Raw genomic sequence first — 17,361 nt, forward strand, 5'->3', positions numbered from 1 at the left:
AAGATACTTTGAGATGTTGTGTTGGAAGTCATGCTATAGTCAAGGAAATATACTGCTTTCTCTTCGTCCATCAAGACAGACATGTCATTATTGAATGAAATCAGGTTATTCAAACACACTTTGTCCTTTCTAGATCCATTCAGGCTTTTCTTACCCTTCCACATGCATCATGTGCTTGGAAGTGGATTTCTGAAGGATTTTTCTCCATGATCATCTTGGGCAGTGTGGTCAGGCTGCTGTTCCATCTTGTAGCCTCCTTGTTGTCCCTTTAGAATATGGATGTGGCATTTGTGCTTTACCAGTCATCACCTTCCCAAGTTGCCATGATCTTTCAAAGGTGATAAGAGAACAGCCTGGTAATGGTCTTGACTGGTATTTTCAGCACACCTGGATGCATCCTGTATTGTCTCAAGACCTGGTATATGCCAAGTTTGCTTCACTGGAGCTGGGAGGCCTCTGAGCAGGGCTTGAGAGTGAAGTGAAGCAAAAAAGGCATAGACTGCCTTGATCTTTTCCATATCCCTGGTACTAGATCACCTCCCTCACTGAGAGCAGTGGAACCATATTTGCCTCAGTCTTTCTTTTATGGCCAATGTATTTATGGAGTGTCTTGTATTCCTTCATAATCCAGGCTAGTTTCAGTTCCAGCTGAGCTTGGCTTTCCTAATTCTATCTTTTTTGGTTTAGGAGGTTCCTGCTGGGTAACCCAACTCAGCTTCCATGTTCCAAACCTTTACCTTTTGTGGTGAGTTGAGGCAGAGGTTGCCCATTTAGGCAGACTGGCTCCTTGCCATTCCTGTTTGATTTCTAACTAGGAACAGCTTGATAGCTAACTAGAACAGACGGTTCTTGTGCTATGAACATGTCATCTTCGAAGATCAGCCCACTCCTCTGCCCTTCACAGCAGCTTTTCGCAGGATCCTGCCAGTGAGTTTTCCAAACGAGCCATAGTCTGTTCTTCTCAAGTCCAAGGTCTGCTATTTTCCTTCTTCAGGTCTGTTCGAGTCTTAAATTCCACCATTTTACCATTGCTTCTGCCAAGTCTGCCACAGACTTTGTCTTCCTGAATCAGTTCATTCTTGTCTGTGAGTAATAAATCAGAATGCCTTGTCCACTTCTGTTGCACTCCTAGTTAGACATAAGGGTCCCTGCTACTGAAATCCCCGTGTTGTGTTGTACGACATGCACAGATACTGATACGATCCGTAACTGAAAAACAGGTACCACTTCTTATGGCTACATTTTGTACTTCAACACCTTTTGATTTCAGAGGACTCTATGCAGAAGGAGAGCTCTGTCCAGTGTCAGTTAGGTGGTTGTTTTGAGAGCTGTTAGGACTCAGTAAAATGCCTTATTGTCTTATTGCTTGTTTGGAAGAAGTGTTCCTGATGGTCAGGCATCTCTTGGATTCCTTGTAACCTGCCAAGTTGCTCTTCATGAATATGTGGGAATGGTTAAGCTATTTACTAGATGCTCTTATCATTAACTCTTTTAGACCATGTCATCTTTAATGCCATACTGGATTAACTGTATTTCTGATACTTTTCTCCCCTGTATTCAGATCTGAGATCCTCTTTAATGCCTTTCTAGGGATAAAATTCCATGGTATTTGACCCCATACAGGGATCTTGCAGTATAAACCTCTACCCCTCTCTGAATATAAGCATCCACAGCTTTTCATACAATTTCATGCTCTTCCCTGGTAGAGTTCTTGCCCCAGCCACCCATTTTGTTTTGTTTTGTTCTTCCTCTAAGTGTAGGAGCTTGTCATGCCTCAGATTACCTCCAGTATTATGGATTCCATAATCTTTTGTCCTTGTAAAAAGAATAGATTTTAAAAATGCATTTAGCTGGGAATGCATTCATAGCATGGCTCATTAACAAAAGTCTAGGACCTTGTGTGTTTTTAGAACTTGTCAGAGATCAGAATTTCACTGTTTTCCCTTGTACAGATTCTCACAACTGCCAATAAGATACATACTGACAGACAGTGCTTATCTGCAGAATGCTGAACAGGGCATTGTAGACATTATTTTAAGAAGTGTAGAAGTACACATGTGAACACCCAAAAGGCACTCTGAGATGGCCAGCAGTTACATACACATGTAAACTTGAATCAATGTTTTGCATGGGATGTGTGAGTGGATGAGCCAGATCTTTGTGTGATCTGCAGTTGTACATGAAGGTTACAAGTCACATTCCTCGCCTTGCGAGAGCGATTGAACCCTCCAGGTGTGTGGGAGCAGGTTGTACCTGCAGTGCTTTTTGTGTATCATGTAATCCACCTTGACATTATCAGTGAAGTGTCAGTGGATCCTGGGAGTGCAGCAGGTAGCAAGGAATGGTTGAAAATTCCAGATAGGCATTTCTGGCTCTCTTCATTACCAGAGTTTTCCCATAAGCTTGTGAGTGATTATTAGAGGTGTGCAATGGGTGTCAGCAAAATATGAACGATATTTCAGTTGTTACAGCTAAAGGTAGACAGTTAATGGTTTCCAAAGAATAATGAAAGGGAATATTAATAGTGACTACAGATTTCAAGAATTACCAAGAAGGCTCTAAACATTTGAATAAAAATAGCTTTGTTTTACGCTAAATAAATAGCTAAAATTGTAGTCTGTTAATGCATACACTACCGCAACTTCTGTTTGATTTGTTTTAGATGAGAAGATTGTGGAAAAAATCCGAGCTTTACAAATGAAAGCTGAAGACTATGATGTTGTTAAGGTGATTGGAAGAGGGGCTTTTGGAGAAGTGCAGCTGGTAAGAATGTAATGATTTAATGTTTACACAGATTAACAGCTTTAGCTAAAACCTTCTTCAATCTTCATGTTTTATATTTAAAAATTCTTCTTAAAAAGAGTAAGTGTAATTTTCATTGTATTGAGAGATTGTTTCTGTGCATAGTAAACAGTAAATCTGAGTTTAAAATATGATGGGTAGGAAGGGAAGACCTCAGGAATGTTTTCTATCCTTTGTTCAAATCAAAAAGGCAGTTCATGGCAATTCTAAATCTTTTTGGCCACAAGTATCACTGTATAATAATGTCTGAAACCTTCTACAAAAGAGCAGGTGAACACTGCGACAAAAGATTTTTGGTTTGTTCTTATAATTGTGATGCTTGCATTGTATTTTAAGTGACATGACTCACAGGATTTTTAAAAGATTCCTTCCATAACATTGTCCCCTTGACACTGCATGCAATATAATATCTAAAGTATGAATGGGGTAACTTTTAAAATTTGTATTGCAGAGAAATTCTGTTACTAAAAAAAGGTAATCAAACTACAAAAAGTAACTTGAGGTATCACATATAGTCTGATTTTCATTTAATTCTGATTTTTCCAGGACTTTGAAGTCCTACTGTCTGATAAGTGGCACAAAAATGTAAACATATGTATGAGATGGATTGATATGTCAGTTTTGAAATAAGCATTGGATGTGAGTGCCAGATAGAATCTAGAATGCAAACATTAGGGACAAGTTACCGTGAGCTAACAGGTAACTGTGCACCAGTTGATCCAGGGTGATTTTCTGGGTGAGTATTTTTAGAGGAAGAGAGATATGAACCAAGTCAATGGAAAGGGGAATAAGTTATTTGCTACAATTGAAGCTTGTTATCTTAATACCACAAGGTAACAAAAATTATCCTTTTGCTTGTATTTGTTAACCTGGAAATGGCATTTTACTACTCTGTGGTAATTTTGCACTAGAAAGCTGGGAAAATCATATTGTCTTGTAATGTATAACCATTTTGGCAAATATAAAGATGTGTTGGAGTTTTGTTGAGGAATGTGGTAAGATGTGGTAAGCTGTGAAGGGCTTATAGGAGACACAGTGTATAATAGCAATAAATTTATGATGCATTTATAAAATTCTTCGTAATTTCCATATTAGTGTTGCTGAAATTTGTTGAAACTGGAAGAAAAACCTCTGACTAGCCTAATGTTATTTTCATGACTTATGGGTAATTTGCAAATTTAGATGTAATTAGTATGGCAGATAGCAATAGCTAATCAGGAATTTTTATTCATCAATGTCACTTTTTAGGACAACTTCATCCAAGTCTAGTAACATGAGAATGTAGCACCCTCTTCCCTTTCTTTCTATCAGGGTCATGTACGATTTGTTTTCCTCCAGAAGAGTGAGTGAGCGATAGAGTGGAGTATTTCCAAAAATCCTCATTTTCTAGCAAGACTTTAAAGAATTATTATATATATTTATATCTTTGTATGATTTTATATCTTTGTAGGCAAGAAATTAAAAACAAAACCTTCAGCACAACCTTACTTTCTTGTGAAGAGGCTGTTGCAGGGTTTTTGCAAGAAAGCAGTCTATTCCATGTCTTTTCAATGACAGTCACATCAAATGGTTTATTTTAAAGTCTTCTATTAGACATTTATATCTTTATATTAATCATTTATATCTTTATATTAATCCACATGGAGCAGTCAGTGAAAAATCAAGTTGTAAGGAGCAGAGTTCATTGGCCATTTGTTGAGGGGGTCAGAGATGAAAAAGTGCAAGTCCCAATAACAGAAGTCATGTGCCATTTTTAGATGTCACACTCATATTTCCTGGAAGCATCCAAGAGAACTGTATTTTTGATGTACTTTCAAAAATGAAAATACATTGTCTTCATATGTGTATTTCTTAAGAACAGAAGGGTTTCTCTAAACTATTTTTATTATCTTTTTAACATTTAATTTCAAATGAAGGTCCTGATTTGTTCTTGAAACTCTTTATCTTAATTCACCATGTCATACACAGTTTAAATTTTTAAGCAGAGATGATTTTTCATAGTGTGCATACTGCACTTGGGCACTTAGGGGGATCTGAAGACAAACTTTATTTTTCATTTGCCTGACCATTAAAATGTCATGATAAAATTTCTGGTAACCTGGTCATACAATGATGGGGTTTGGGTTGTGTTGTTGTCATGGGTTGTTTGTTTTTTTTTTAATCTTTGATAAGCCCTTCAAAAAAAGGAAGAATCCTTGGAAAGAAACTTCTGTGTCTTCATATAAAGCTCTTCTGTACTTCATGTCAATTTAAAAGAACACTTTTTCTGCAGAGTAAAAATACAAGCAGAAATCATAATGTTATTCAGTCTTACAGCTGAAAAGCAGTGGGCTAATAAATACAACTGCAGATCTGAACTAATATTAGCTGGTGATGTGGACATACATACCTCAATTTTTTGCCTCACAAGGTATGGTACAAGTTTAAACTATTGAGCTAAGCTCTATATATTCCTACTCCATTCAAAATGTTGACACCATTTTGCAGATGATGGATTTGTAGTAATGAAAATATTTTGCAACACTTTCCGTGATCAAAATAGAAATTTGCTTCAGTGAGAATTAAATACAGAAAGAACCATAAATAAAACATGATTAAGTACATGAGTTAATTAATGAATGTTGTGTTATCAGTGTGTGTTAGTGTGCGTAGGAAATGTAGCACAAATATTTATTATATGTTTCTAATGATTATATTAGTATGCTCATTTTTTGGCATGTAATGTTTGCAGCATAAAATAGTCAGCTATAACCTCTTTAATTTAATTTTGTTTTCCCTTAGTCTTCTGCTCCAGTATAACATTTTCTTGCTAAGGAACTGATGTGAAGCAATCAGCTTTCCAGATTCTGTTGAGAAAGTGAAATACATTCTCTATTGTTGTGTCTTACAGCTAGATTTTTTCTTTTTTTTAAAGGCTTGATTTTTCCTCTTCCTCTCCCATCCAAAAACTTTTAAAAATAGTCCAATAAAGAGAGATCAGATGACTCTGGCCTGAGGATCTGGCTGTGGTGGAGAAACAATTTCCTTATAAATCCAGAAGTATTAAACTCTACACTTGTGCTCTGGTCTCTGGTTTTGCTTGGTCTGTAGTGATGGGGAAAGCTAAGAAAATGACTGCCAGCTGCCAGATCACTTATTCTCTTACGCAGTGCCGTGAATAAAGGTGGCTGGTGTCTAGGGCAGACAGAAAAATTGAATTATGCTGCTTAATATGTTACTTCTGGTTCATGCAGAAACAGTTATTTATGAAAGCACATCCTGAGTTCCTCTTGTTTGTTTTCACTTGTGGAAAATCATCTTGATTTGAAATTTAAACTTATCCTTAGTTCCTGCTCCCAGGTTTAACCATGAAGGACTGTAATGTTGCGGTGACACAGTAGACTGACCTGCTCATGTACTGGAAGAGAAAACTAAAGCAAAGTTAATAGTTCCTTGTTGTTTGGGTGCTGCAGGATGGTCTGGGTGACAGTCTTTACTGTCTGATTTCTTAGTGTTGCAAAGCAGTGATTGTCATGGCCTATGTAAACAGATGCTGGTTTATTTTTCTTCATTAAGTGCTTTATTTATTAGGTTTAATTCCCCATCCACTGCTGATGTACAGTTCTGTAGTAAAGCAGATAAAACAGTCATGTTTTATTACCTGAAAATTTGTCAGAACATGGACTTTGATACCTTGTCAGTAGTCATTTCTTACGGCTTTATTAAGTATTCTAGGATACCTGTAATTACTTCAAGCCATAGAATTCATTTCAAAACTCCACTCTAGGATCATAATTTTTTTCAAAGTCATAAAAGAGACAGTATCATTACCAATACTGTGTACTAAATCAGATCACTTCAAATGGATGTGTTATTTTCTTTGCCTATAGATTGTCTTCCCATGTGAATACTGGGGAAATTATGGAGGCATTTTGTTTATTGAAAGTATTAGATTGTTGAAGCAGAGTAGAGTGAATTTCTTTTTTCTTGATGCATTTTCATGAGTTAAACAAAGCCATGTTACTCAGTGCTAATGGCATGAAGGGATTTTCCTACCTATTTTGAGAGTTACTCTGGTGAGCTGCAGTTTAAATTTGGCAGTTCATTTTAACAGTTGGAAGAAATTGAAACATGACAGTTAAATACATGAATAATCTGCTGTATGAGCTAATATCTGTATGTACAAATATAGCTCTGAGTAAAGAGCACAGTGACTAGCAAATCAAAAGGCTGTCTCCAGGGGCCGTGGTGCTGATAGCAGGAGGAATGTCAGTGGTAGGTCTGCTCACCTGCAAGGAGTGCCAAGACATACTTAGTCTCTGGCTGTGCCAGTGTACTTGTTATTGCTTTTCTTTGGTACAGAGAAAGAGCCCATCTTGAAGTTTTCTCAAGAAACCATTTAGCCAATAACCTATTGGCACTATTTAGACAGGTGTACAGACTGATTTTGGACCCCCCACCCCTCTTTGTTTCTACTGTGTATGAGCTTCCTTCAGACTGTACTTTCAAGAATTTAACCCAAGTCATGGGAGACAGTTGTTTTTCTGAATGCAGGCAGCTACTCTAACTGCACATAGGCAAGAGTACACAGTGACTTTAGGAACTGTAAACTACTAAATACATTGCAGAGCTTCCATGTGAAGTTTCACAGAAAATGCACTTGCAATGGACCAGTATCTTTTTGAGGTTTCTGGTCTTTGGGTTTCTTGTGGTTTTGGGCAGGATTACAAAAGCTCTGCTTAGGGGAGTATTGTTTGTGGTGTACCACTGAATCTTTGTAAATTATCCCATGTGAGATTAGTAAGTGGGAAGAAGTTAATTTTCAAAATACTGTTTTAGGACACCTTCACTAGTTGACTAATTAATGGCTAAAATATGCTCATAGAGTTGTTAATGCACATGGATACCATGTTTCTGTTCTGGTGTTAGATGGAGGTTTTTTGATCTAATTGTAGACAAGGTTGTTTGTTAGTGTTAAACTATGCAAGATACTAATAATAAAACCTTTGGACATATATTTTGAAGGCAAAAAGTCCCAATTTCAAGAACAGCAACTCCTTAAATAATCCTTTTTGTTCATGTTCTTGCTTTTTCCAAGATTACCCCTTCCACCTGATGCTTCTTCAGTTCCTTCAGCAATATTAAATTTTGCAGCTACTCAGGAGCAGGAGACTGATGTTCCCAGATCTGTAGACCATATAGATGCCTCTCTGAAGCTTTGCTCTGCAGGTGTCATGAGCCTGCATCTGCAGCTCTTCAGAAAAACCTATTAAACATTATTTCATGTAGCATAATTAAACTCAGATATTATGCAAAACTAAGAGGTTAGGAGATCTGCTTGATTTACTAGATGTGAGAGGTTTTAAATGCACCAGAAAATCATAACGTCAGTTTCTGGTGCATTTCACAATTTTCATGAATCGATGTCACAAACTAGTCCACTGGATTTTTTTATTTTAACAGGAAAAAAATAGGCAGAAATTTAAGGTCCTGATGACTCAAACTTCTTATAGCTGAATACTTCTCACCTTGATTTCTTCAAGAAACACTCAAGAATGTTAAAAACATGTTCCTTTAATAGTTTTTTTCATAAAATAGTATGTCTCATGATCGCTTAGCTGAGTAATGACTGCAATGTGCAATTTAAGGATTTGGTTTCATGTCTGAATTCAGATGAAGTTTTCAAAAATGTTTTCAGATTTTGTAATAAAAGCTTTAATTCCCGTTTTTCAACAAGATTTATTATTTAATTCCAGTTTTCCAACAAGATTTATTGTATTGATTTTGCACAATTTAAAATGAATTTAAGAGCTGTTTAGGAAAATAAATAGAAGCAATCATGTTTTGATGTAAAATAAAAATTGGCAGAGGCTCAAGCAGACTGCTTGCCCAGTTTCTAACATGGATGTATTCAATGGCTAGACAGTGTTCAGAATAAGAAAACAAAAGCAGACTTAGACTTTATTTCCTGCTATGGTGGGTCTTTTTGAGCAGCTGTTAAACTTTTCTTTTTAGATTTGGAAGTTCTCAAATCCTTACTGTGTAGAAAATTGTGTGTTTGAAGACCTGAAGGCATCACATCCCAGAAAACAGTTTGCACATAGCAGAAACGTACTATGCTGGTACTCAGGTTTTTAACAAGGCATTTTAAAAAGGCTGATTCTCTTCTTTCTCAACCAACAGGTTCGCCATAAAATGACACAGAAGGTTTATGCAATGAAACTCCTTAGTAAATTTGAAATGATCAAGAGATCAGATTCAGCCTTTTTCTGGGAAGAAAGAGATATCATGGCCTTTGCCAACAGCCCATGGGTGGTTCAGGTAAGGAAGATGTGTAAAAGTCAAATAATAACAACAATAGCAATAGTAATGATGCTGAGGCCATAAATACTTCCCAGTCTTGAACTGGTTTTAAATTTACATTGAAACTCAAATCAAGATTTAGGTTCAGATTTTTACTTCTAAAAAACACATTTTTACAGCAATTTCACTAAATTTTATGTATCTGGCTGTGCTAAAATAGTAGATTCATTTGCATTTTGGTTCTACAAATGCATCATAAAACAGAATTAAAGAGATTTTTGAAATGCCTACATAATTATTTGGAATAATGGAGAAGTTATCTTTCCAACTGTGAAAAATTATGTATAGGAATGTAGAAACAAATGTGACTGATATTTCCAGTCTTTCCTCATGATACAGTCAGTTGATCACTGGCAATTGGTATTAAGAGTGTCTTTTCAGCTGCGGTTGGGTATATGGATGAGTGTGCAGTCCTGGTCCCCTGCAAGACAGGGGCTCTAGCAGTGGTTTCCTTGAAACCATCTTCTCGTAGTGGTCAGTTCTGAGCATCAGCACTCACACTCAGCATGCCCAGGGAACAGAGAGTTGATTTCTTCATCTGGTCTTGGACACTGTCGCTCGCAGCTGTCTCATGACATGTGTCATCAAGATGCTGTAATCTGAATTATGCCTTTGGGAACAATCAGTACTGATTATTGCCATTTGTTGTAACTGGTAAATTGCACCAGTTAACAAAAGGAGTGGTGAACGTGTGCTTGGAGAAATTGTTAGTCCTTAGTTTTTAAAAATGATTAATTTAAATGCTTTCATATATATTGCTATGCTTCTGTATATTTGATAAGACTGACTTTAGGCTTTCCATATGTTTTTAATAACACTTTACCTCAGTTGCACAAAGATATTTTTGTCTTTGAGCATGCTTTGTGCTCTTGCCTATATTCAGCAGAAATATTTAAACAAATAGATGATTTTTTTATTTAGTTCTTTGTTCTAGTAACAGTATTTGTCAGGAGCTATTTTTCACATGCAGTTGAAAGTAATGAGAAATGCATGGCATGGATTTTCAAAGGAAATTGTCACAAGCAGGATATAAATGTGTGTCTGCATTTGTAAATAGCAAATGAACTAAAGTGTAATTGCAATTCTGCCTTTTATGATTACGTGTCTTAGTGTGATATATTTAGGTGATGTGATCCAGTGGGGAAGGACACTGAGCTGGTTTAAAGAAAATGTAGGTCCTGTTCTGATCTAGAAACTGGGACAGATCACACTGCCTCTCTCTGTGTAGTGTTTATTGTGAAAAATAAATGAAACAAGAGCCCTAGATCTAAAAACTAATTTTTTAATGAAATCCCTTGAGGGCAATAACAAAAGTTCTGTATAAAGACATAGTGCTGTTATCTATTATTATTTTAATATCTCTATATGTGACAAAATTGAGATTATTTTGAATTTTCATTTGGATTTTAGTGACCCGATGGATTATTGTACTATATATTGCATATATTATCCATTTTTTGCAAACAAATACAATGCAACAAATACAGTGCAGCATATATGTTTTAAAACATGTATTTCTGATTTAGGTCTTGTGTCACTAGTTATATAAGTAATTTTAATCTGAAGGTCAAATCTCCATAATAACATACCTGCCTTTCACGGTTCCTTATCCTTCACAGTCTCCCTGATTCTGACTTCATCCTTTCCACACATCCTATTTTTCAATTGCCTTTTAATTTTGCATGTTATTGAAAGATGTGAATGCTTTTAGTTTTTAAAGTAAGGCAGTATTCCCTGAGAAATAAGGTGAGACTTTCCGAGAGTTTCACAACAGTCACTGAACATTTGATAGTAATGCTTTTTGCTGGTCTGGGCTATTTTCAGACCTGGTGATCGCTGAATGGAATCTCTAAAACTTCAGCACTCTAGGTCTGAAATACCTTTTAAAGAGACTGGATTTACTTTCACTATCATGCCAGTAGGAAACATACTGACTGCCACTTATTCCAGATCAGTATTTTATGTTAAGGACAGTTTCTTTGAATTGTGTTAGTTTTCTTCAGGAACATTTTGTTCTTATTTTTTATTTCAGTATGTGTTGATTTAGGACAAAGTCAGCAGTGACTTTGCAAATATGTACAGAGATAAGGAATTTATAATCTAGAAAGTTTGGAAACAGTATAAGATGGTGCTCACTGTTGAGCTATTTTCAAATCAGAACATAATATCCCTTATGCAGATTTGATTCTTTGTATTTTGACTCAGTAATACTTCTTAAGGCCAAGAAACATGGAGACAGATAGATGGATAGATGGATGGATGCCTGTAGTATTAAAATAATCAGAAAGTATTTTTTTACTTTCTCAAAAAATATAATGAGGGAGTTCTGAAGTTAGTAAATTTCAAGGTACTCTCATAATTAATAGAAAAATGTATTTTTATGCATATTAAAAGAAATCTTGAAAACGTATTCTCAGGTTCAATGAAACTTCAAGAAAAAGAGCATTATTCTTTTCCCTAGCTGTCTGAAAAGTAATTGCATTTTTTTTCCTTTCCCGTTTTTTAACTTTGCAGCTATTTTGTGCCTTTCAAGATGACAAATATTTGTACATGGTAATGGAATACATGCCAGGTGGAGATCTTGTAAACCTTATGAGCAATTACGATGTGCCTGAGAAATGGGCCAAGTTCTACACAGCTGAAGTTGTTCTTGCTCTTGATGCAATTCACTCCATGGGCTTGATACACAGAGATGTGAAGCCTGACAATATGCTTTTAGACAAGTATGGGCATCTGAAGCTGGCAGATTTTGGCACTTGCATGAAAATGGATGAAGTAAGTATGCAGCTGAAAAATTAACCATATATTAAACTGTAGTTCTAACTTACATCTATATCTAAGGTTATTTTCTTACCCAGAGGAATGTTTATCTAATGATCTACTTGGTTGGAAAGCTGATTCTTCTTTCCTATTTTTAAATATTAGAGCATTTTAAATAGTAACCTTTTCTGTTACAAACTGTTCTCTCACACAGAAGAAGGATGTAAACTTACTCTTTGCTATTTTTGAAAGCATATGCATTTATGAATTTCTAAGGTACATTTTTTTTGCCATATGTTTGAAAAGCTCACAAGATAACTCTTAGTTTCAACATTAATAATCTTGGAACAGTTCATAAGCTGACATTTTTTTGTAAATTAAATTATTTTATAGGCGAGATACATTTTGTGCGTGTTTTTCTTTTATCTAATTGTTCTCATAGCATCCTCTAGTGGTCATTCAAATGAGGTCACAGTATGGCAGCAGTGGTATGTGATCTATTGATCAAAATCTGTTACTTATTTGTCAGGATGCCAAGATGTCAATTAAAATTATTTAACTGTCCAGATTTAGCCATGTACAGCCAAATAGTTTCCTAATGAGTTTGTATAAGAATATTTTTAACAGGGTACTTTATATTACTAAAAAAACTTGAAAATAAAACTACCTTTGTACTTTGCACTTTTAGAATCTTGCCTGACAGTGTTATTACAGTTGTAATTTACAGGATATACTCTTCCTATGAAAAACTGTAAGATTATAACATATACAAAAAAACTGTATATGCATGTGCGTTATGATTTACCTGATCTTTGAAAGTTTTCTGTAGTGGTGTTGGCTAGAGTGATCCTTTTAAGCTTACTTGCTTTTATGTTTTGGGGTTTTTTCTGTATTGTTTAGGCAGTACATTATATAATTTCTGCTATATACTTAATTTGTATTTACATTAACTTAATGTCTCTTCAGCAGTATCCAGAAGTACTGTGTCTGTTTAGGGTGGGTTTTTTTTCACATGACAATGTATTAATTTTATCATTGTCCAGATGTGGCTGTTTATTGAAGTTCAGTCTTTTCACGTTTGTTGATGTTGTAGTTGTTAGTCTAAAGGCAGAGTTAATATTTACCTCCATTTTGTTGATTTACTTTCCTCTATTTTAAAGTACAGCATTTACTTTAATTGAAAAAATCAAAAGTAGTACTTGGTCTCTTGATTTAGTCCTTAAAAGTATTAATATTTGTTTTGAATCAATAGATTGAGCAACAGATTCCCTTACAACATTACATTGGAAGGGACAACAAAAAAGCATAAAAAACCCTCACAATATAAATCTACAAAAGAAAAAAAGGTGATCCTCTGTGCTGTTTTAGGGATCCCAGAAATGGTGGACCTATACCTTTTACTTTTTTTTTTCATTTTTGCTGCTATTGTTAAAATAATGGAATCCTAAAATGCAGGTGACGACACTGTACATGTGACAAATGCATCTGTGTTTCTCATAAAGTTACAGTGAGCTCCACTTATATGGGGCATCATCAGTGGACCAGTGATCTCCTAGAGAAGTTAATTTTTTAAAGGATTACATTTTAAGTTCTTTCTGTTTCTCACACTCAGTGGAATGGCAAAAAAATTTTCTACAGGAAGCTTTAGAAGTTGAGAGATTCTGGATTGTCTCCAAATCTCATGCTACCTCGTACAAAACATGAACACATCCCAGCTGTGTAAATATAATATTGGTGTTGGCAGACTGATTTGTAAAAAAATATATGCTTACCCAATACTTATTTATTTTTTGGATTTGGATCTCTTTTAGCAGTTGTGAGCATTAGCATCTTCCTTATGCTTTTGAGAGTCCAGGAAAATTTTAGTGCAATTTGTTGAGGAATTTTTCTGACCTTTGCTGTGGAATTGTGTTCAATGTTTGCTTAAGTCAGCCAGGCCAGGCCAGAACAGACACTTGCAGCAGAGTTTCTCATTACAATTTTTTGAAAAGAGTTGCTAAGTGTTTTAGTGATCTTTCCCAGCATAAAAGGAACTATTCTGTTTTCGTAACTCAGTTGTGCTAATTGGGGGTTTGTGGTGTTGTTTTTCGTTTTTGTCTTGGCTTTTTTAAATTAGTTGTTTAACTGAGTGAGTATTTCTGTTGTTGAATAAAGAATGGCATTGGATTCGAAAATTTAGTAGGAATCATGGTTCCCTTTTTTGGTATTTAGGTATATTAGGTAGATCAGGACCGGGTTCACCAGTCTGTCTAATCCTCAGGTGTTGTGTTACGAACTACACAGCACAGTAGGTATTGCAGGGACAGGAGCTCCCAGTGTTGCCATCAAAGCACTGTCCTGTGCTGACTGAGCTTTCAGCAGAGCACAAATTCAGAGAGTATCTGTTGAAAAAGATGTGACTAAAAGAAGGGATTCTTGGGATTGCCGCTTGGGATTGTTGCCTCAGCCCAGGTAGTTTAGCTGAAAGAAGCAGCGTTTTCCTCTTTTTGGAACTCAGCTTCTTTCTCATTGAAGCTTGTCCAGTGGAGAGGACTCTGCTGGACCTTTCCTGCCTCAGTGCATTGTCTGCTGTTAATACCTGATGTGTGTGGTCCTCATGTTTCCCCACAAACACCCTCCAGCTCTTGTTTACTGGAAGGAACTTCCTGAGGGAATGAAAGCCTGATTGTCAGCCTTGGTTCAAGACATCAAGTCCTTCAGGTTTGATGGAGATCTTCTTGAAGATGAAACCTGAATGTCTTTGTCTTCAGCAATATAATAATGCTGAATGATGCTGGGAAACACGACAGCCTCACCTCCAAGTTGCCAGGAGCTGAGAGAACATTGCTGTGTCTCCTGGGGAGCCTATTTTTTGAGACTGTGCACTGCACATCTCTCACATAGCTGAAGGTGCTGAGTTCCAAAGTCCACCATGATCTTTTGAGGTAATGAGAAAAGTTTCAGGTAAAACGCTGTCCTGAGACTCCTCATAGGAAGCTTTGCATGACAACTGTTATAGTAAGTATGCTACTCAGGCATGAAGGCTTAGTGTTTGAAACAAGGAGTAACACATTGCCCAGAGAAAATAGCACCATTTAAGTCTCTTCTGAATGCAGGGACTGCCAAGGTGCTCTGTGTTGGACAGAGAGGATGTCCCTGTTCACTCTACTTTGATGCCTGAGATCACAGTCTGACTGTGGTATTAAAGATACCCAGTACTTAAAAATACATACAGACTTACACCCAAGTTCTTTGAAAGAAGTGTGTAAATGAGCAGAACAGAAATTTGGCAGTTTCATATTCAGGTGATAATAGGCCAACCTCCTGAGGGACCTGGTAGAATGCCCATTTTGTGATGCAGTCCCACAGGCTGCTAGATAATGTTTTATCAACTCCTTTTTCTATGAGTTGAGTCATATGGTTGAGTCAGATGATCTTTCAGGTCCCTTCCAAGCCAGGCTGTTCTGTGATCTGTAAATGCATTTCTAGGTTAGTTCCTGAGACAGAAGGTAGAGAGTTTTATGGGGAATAAGTAGAACCAGCTTAATGTGGTTCAGATAGCTGTGGCCCGTTGAGCCTGGTGTTAGCATTCAAAGGCTTCTTTTACTGTAGAAGTATTTTTTTGTTTGTTTTACTGTTCAATTCTTTGTCATCTTGTATGAAAACTTAAAGTGCTACTACATGGAGTTCTTTAACATCTGGAACTTTTCTGAAAATACTTTCCTTGTTGCTGCATAGCGGCCATCAGATTTGTGTAGGTCTGGCTGAGTTGTGGCACAGTCTTTACTTTGTTTGTTTAAGACCTCAGAAAATATCAACATGTGTAACATATTACAAAGTATTCTTGCTTTGGTGGATTAGTTATAGAGGGATGGGAAATAGGATGTGTTATTAAGTGCTTAGGTGTCAAGGGGGAGAAGCTGTGACTGATGCTGCAGACTTCAGAGAACTCTATCAGAACTATTTTAGTGACTTTGTTTTTAAAGAATCTCCTTACCCAGGAAGGGATTCAGGTGGTTTCAGCCAGTCTTGACTGAGCAAAAATTCAGACTTTCCCCTGTTGTAATTGTGTGTTTGGATAAGGAAGAGATAGACACACACCAGTGTTGGAGCCTCATTAAGTTGCCACAATCCTACTGGATGAGCAGAACCACATAACCCTAGAGCCACTCCTCCTGTGCTCAAGGCAAAGAGAGGCTTAAGCTTCAGAGAAGTCATGCAGGTTAGTGTACAGAGTACTGTGGCAAGCAGGATATTCAATTAGTGGTTCCTTGCCATGTGCTAGATCCATTTTTAAATGCTGTCAACTTCAAATTCCTGGAGTCTTTGAGCTTTAATTTATTTTGTGGTGTTAAAATGTGTTTGCCTGTATTTTTCTTTGTCTAATGAATGCAATCGGTCTTCTGGAAAGAGCTAACTTCATTTTCTTACCCCAGTATGAATAAGCTATGTGCTGTCTCATCCAGTATAGAATGCAAAAGTTTCCCTGCTGTTCATTCTGGAATTGAGAAGTTAAAATTTCTTTATGTTTCAGTTTTAGCTTGGAGTCATAGAAGATAGACATTTGCCAGGAAGACATTTGAAATATTCCGTAGGTCTTTACAATATGTAGTCATCCCTTTAATTTTTTGTCAGCTGGTTAATGACTTTCTGGATTCTGTTCTAGTACAGAAAAAAAAGCTTTTCACAGTTCATATTGTATAGGAGAAAGAATATTATAATATGGTGTCTAAATTTTATGTATCAGTACAATTCCAAAATCTAATTATTCTCTTTCTTTAAATATGTATTTTGAACTTAGTTGTTGCTACTAATATTGTGTATTAATATTCAAAATTAATACATATTGCCATTCATGATTATGGCAAAATGCACGAAAAACCTTTGTAAAATGGTTTAGATAAAATTTCAGATTAGGAAACAGAATAAAAGCTAAGTGTATTTTTGATACTTCTCTAACTTCATCCAGGATTTCATTTCATTCATCCATCTGGTCTTAGGAGTGAATTCAGTGAATTTCATTAAAGGAAACAAGACTTATAATTTTGAATCAGAATGATGGCAGAGACGACTGATGCTTCTGCGTCACTCAGTCCCTACATTTTTAGTTTCTCAGTCTGAAGCAGACTATGAGGAATCATTTCATCGATACAGTTGTGGTAATATATTAATAAGAAAAAAAAAGTTTGCTATTCGTTAAAAATAGCTTCTCCTTTTAGTCTTATTTATATATATAGACAAAAACAAAGTGTGCATAAAAATTTACTTATAATTTGATTTATTGGCTGAATTAGACAAAATTGTTACGTATGTGCTTTGTAGGGCCTAGAACTCATCAAAGCTATTCTAAAATTTGTCCCTGAATTCAATGAGAAAAGGAGCAGTCTGATATGCTGTGTACCTTCAGATTAAAACCAATGGCAAAAATAATAAAATTGGTGAGTTTTGAGAAGATGAAGTCAAGAGAAATCACTATGG

The 17,361-nt window shown here is 36.1% G+C and overlaps 1 protein-coding gene across 5 annotated transcripts in view; it reads left to right on the forward strand.

Moving 5' to 3' along the window:
• Positions 1 to 17,361, forward strand: part of ROCK2 (Rho associated coiled-coil containing protein kinase 2) — a 103,632-nt gene that overhangs the window by 48,302 nt on the left and 37,969 nt on the right. For all 5 annotated transcript variants that reach the window (XM_072926358.1, XM_072926359.1, XM_072926360.1 and 2 more), the window contains exons 3-5: positions 2,663 to 2,763; positions 8,965 to 9,102; positions 11,659 to 11,919. In XM_072926358.1, coding sequence (XP_072782459.1) covers positions 2,663 to 2,763; positions 8,965 to 9,102; positions 11,659 to 11,919 — 500 coding nt within the window. The remainder of the gene's footprint in view (positions 1 to 2,662; positions 2,764 to 8,964; positions 9,103 to 11,658; positions 11,920 to 17,361) is intronic.

This window comes from Taeniopygia guttata, chromosome 3 (genome assembly GCF_048771995.1).
Source record: "Taeniopygia guttata chromosome 3, bTaeGut7.mat, whole genome shotgun sequence".
Classification (NCBI taxonomy): Eukaryota; Metazoa; Chordata; class Aves; order Passeriformes; family Estrildidae; genus Taeniopygia; species Taeniopygia guttata.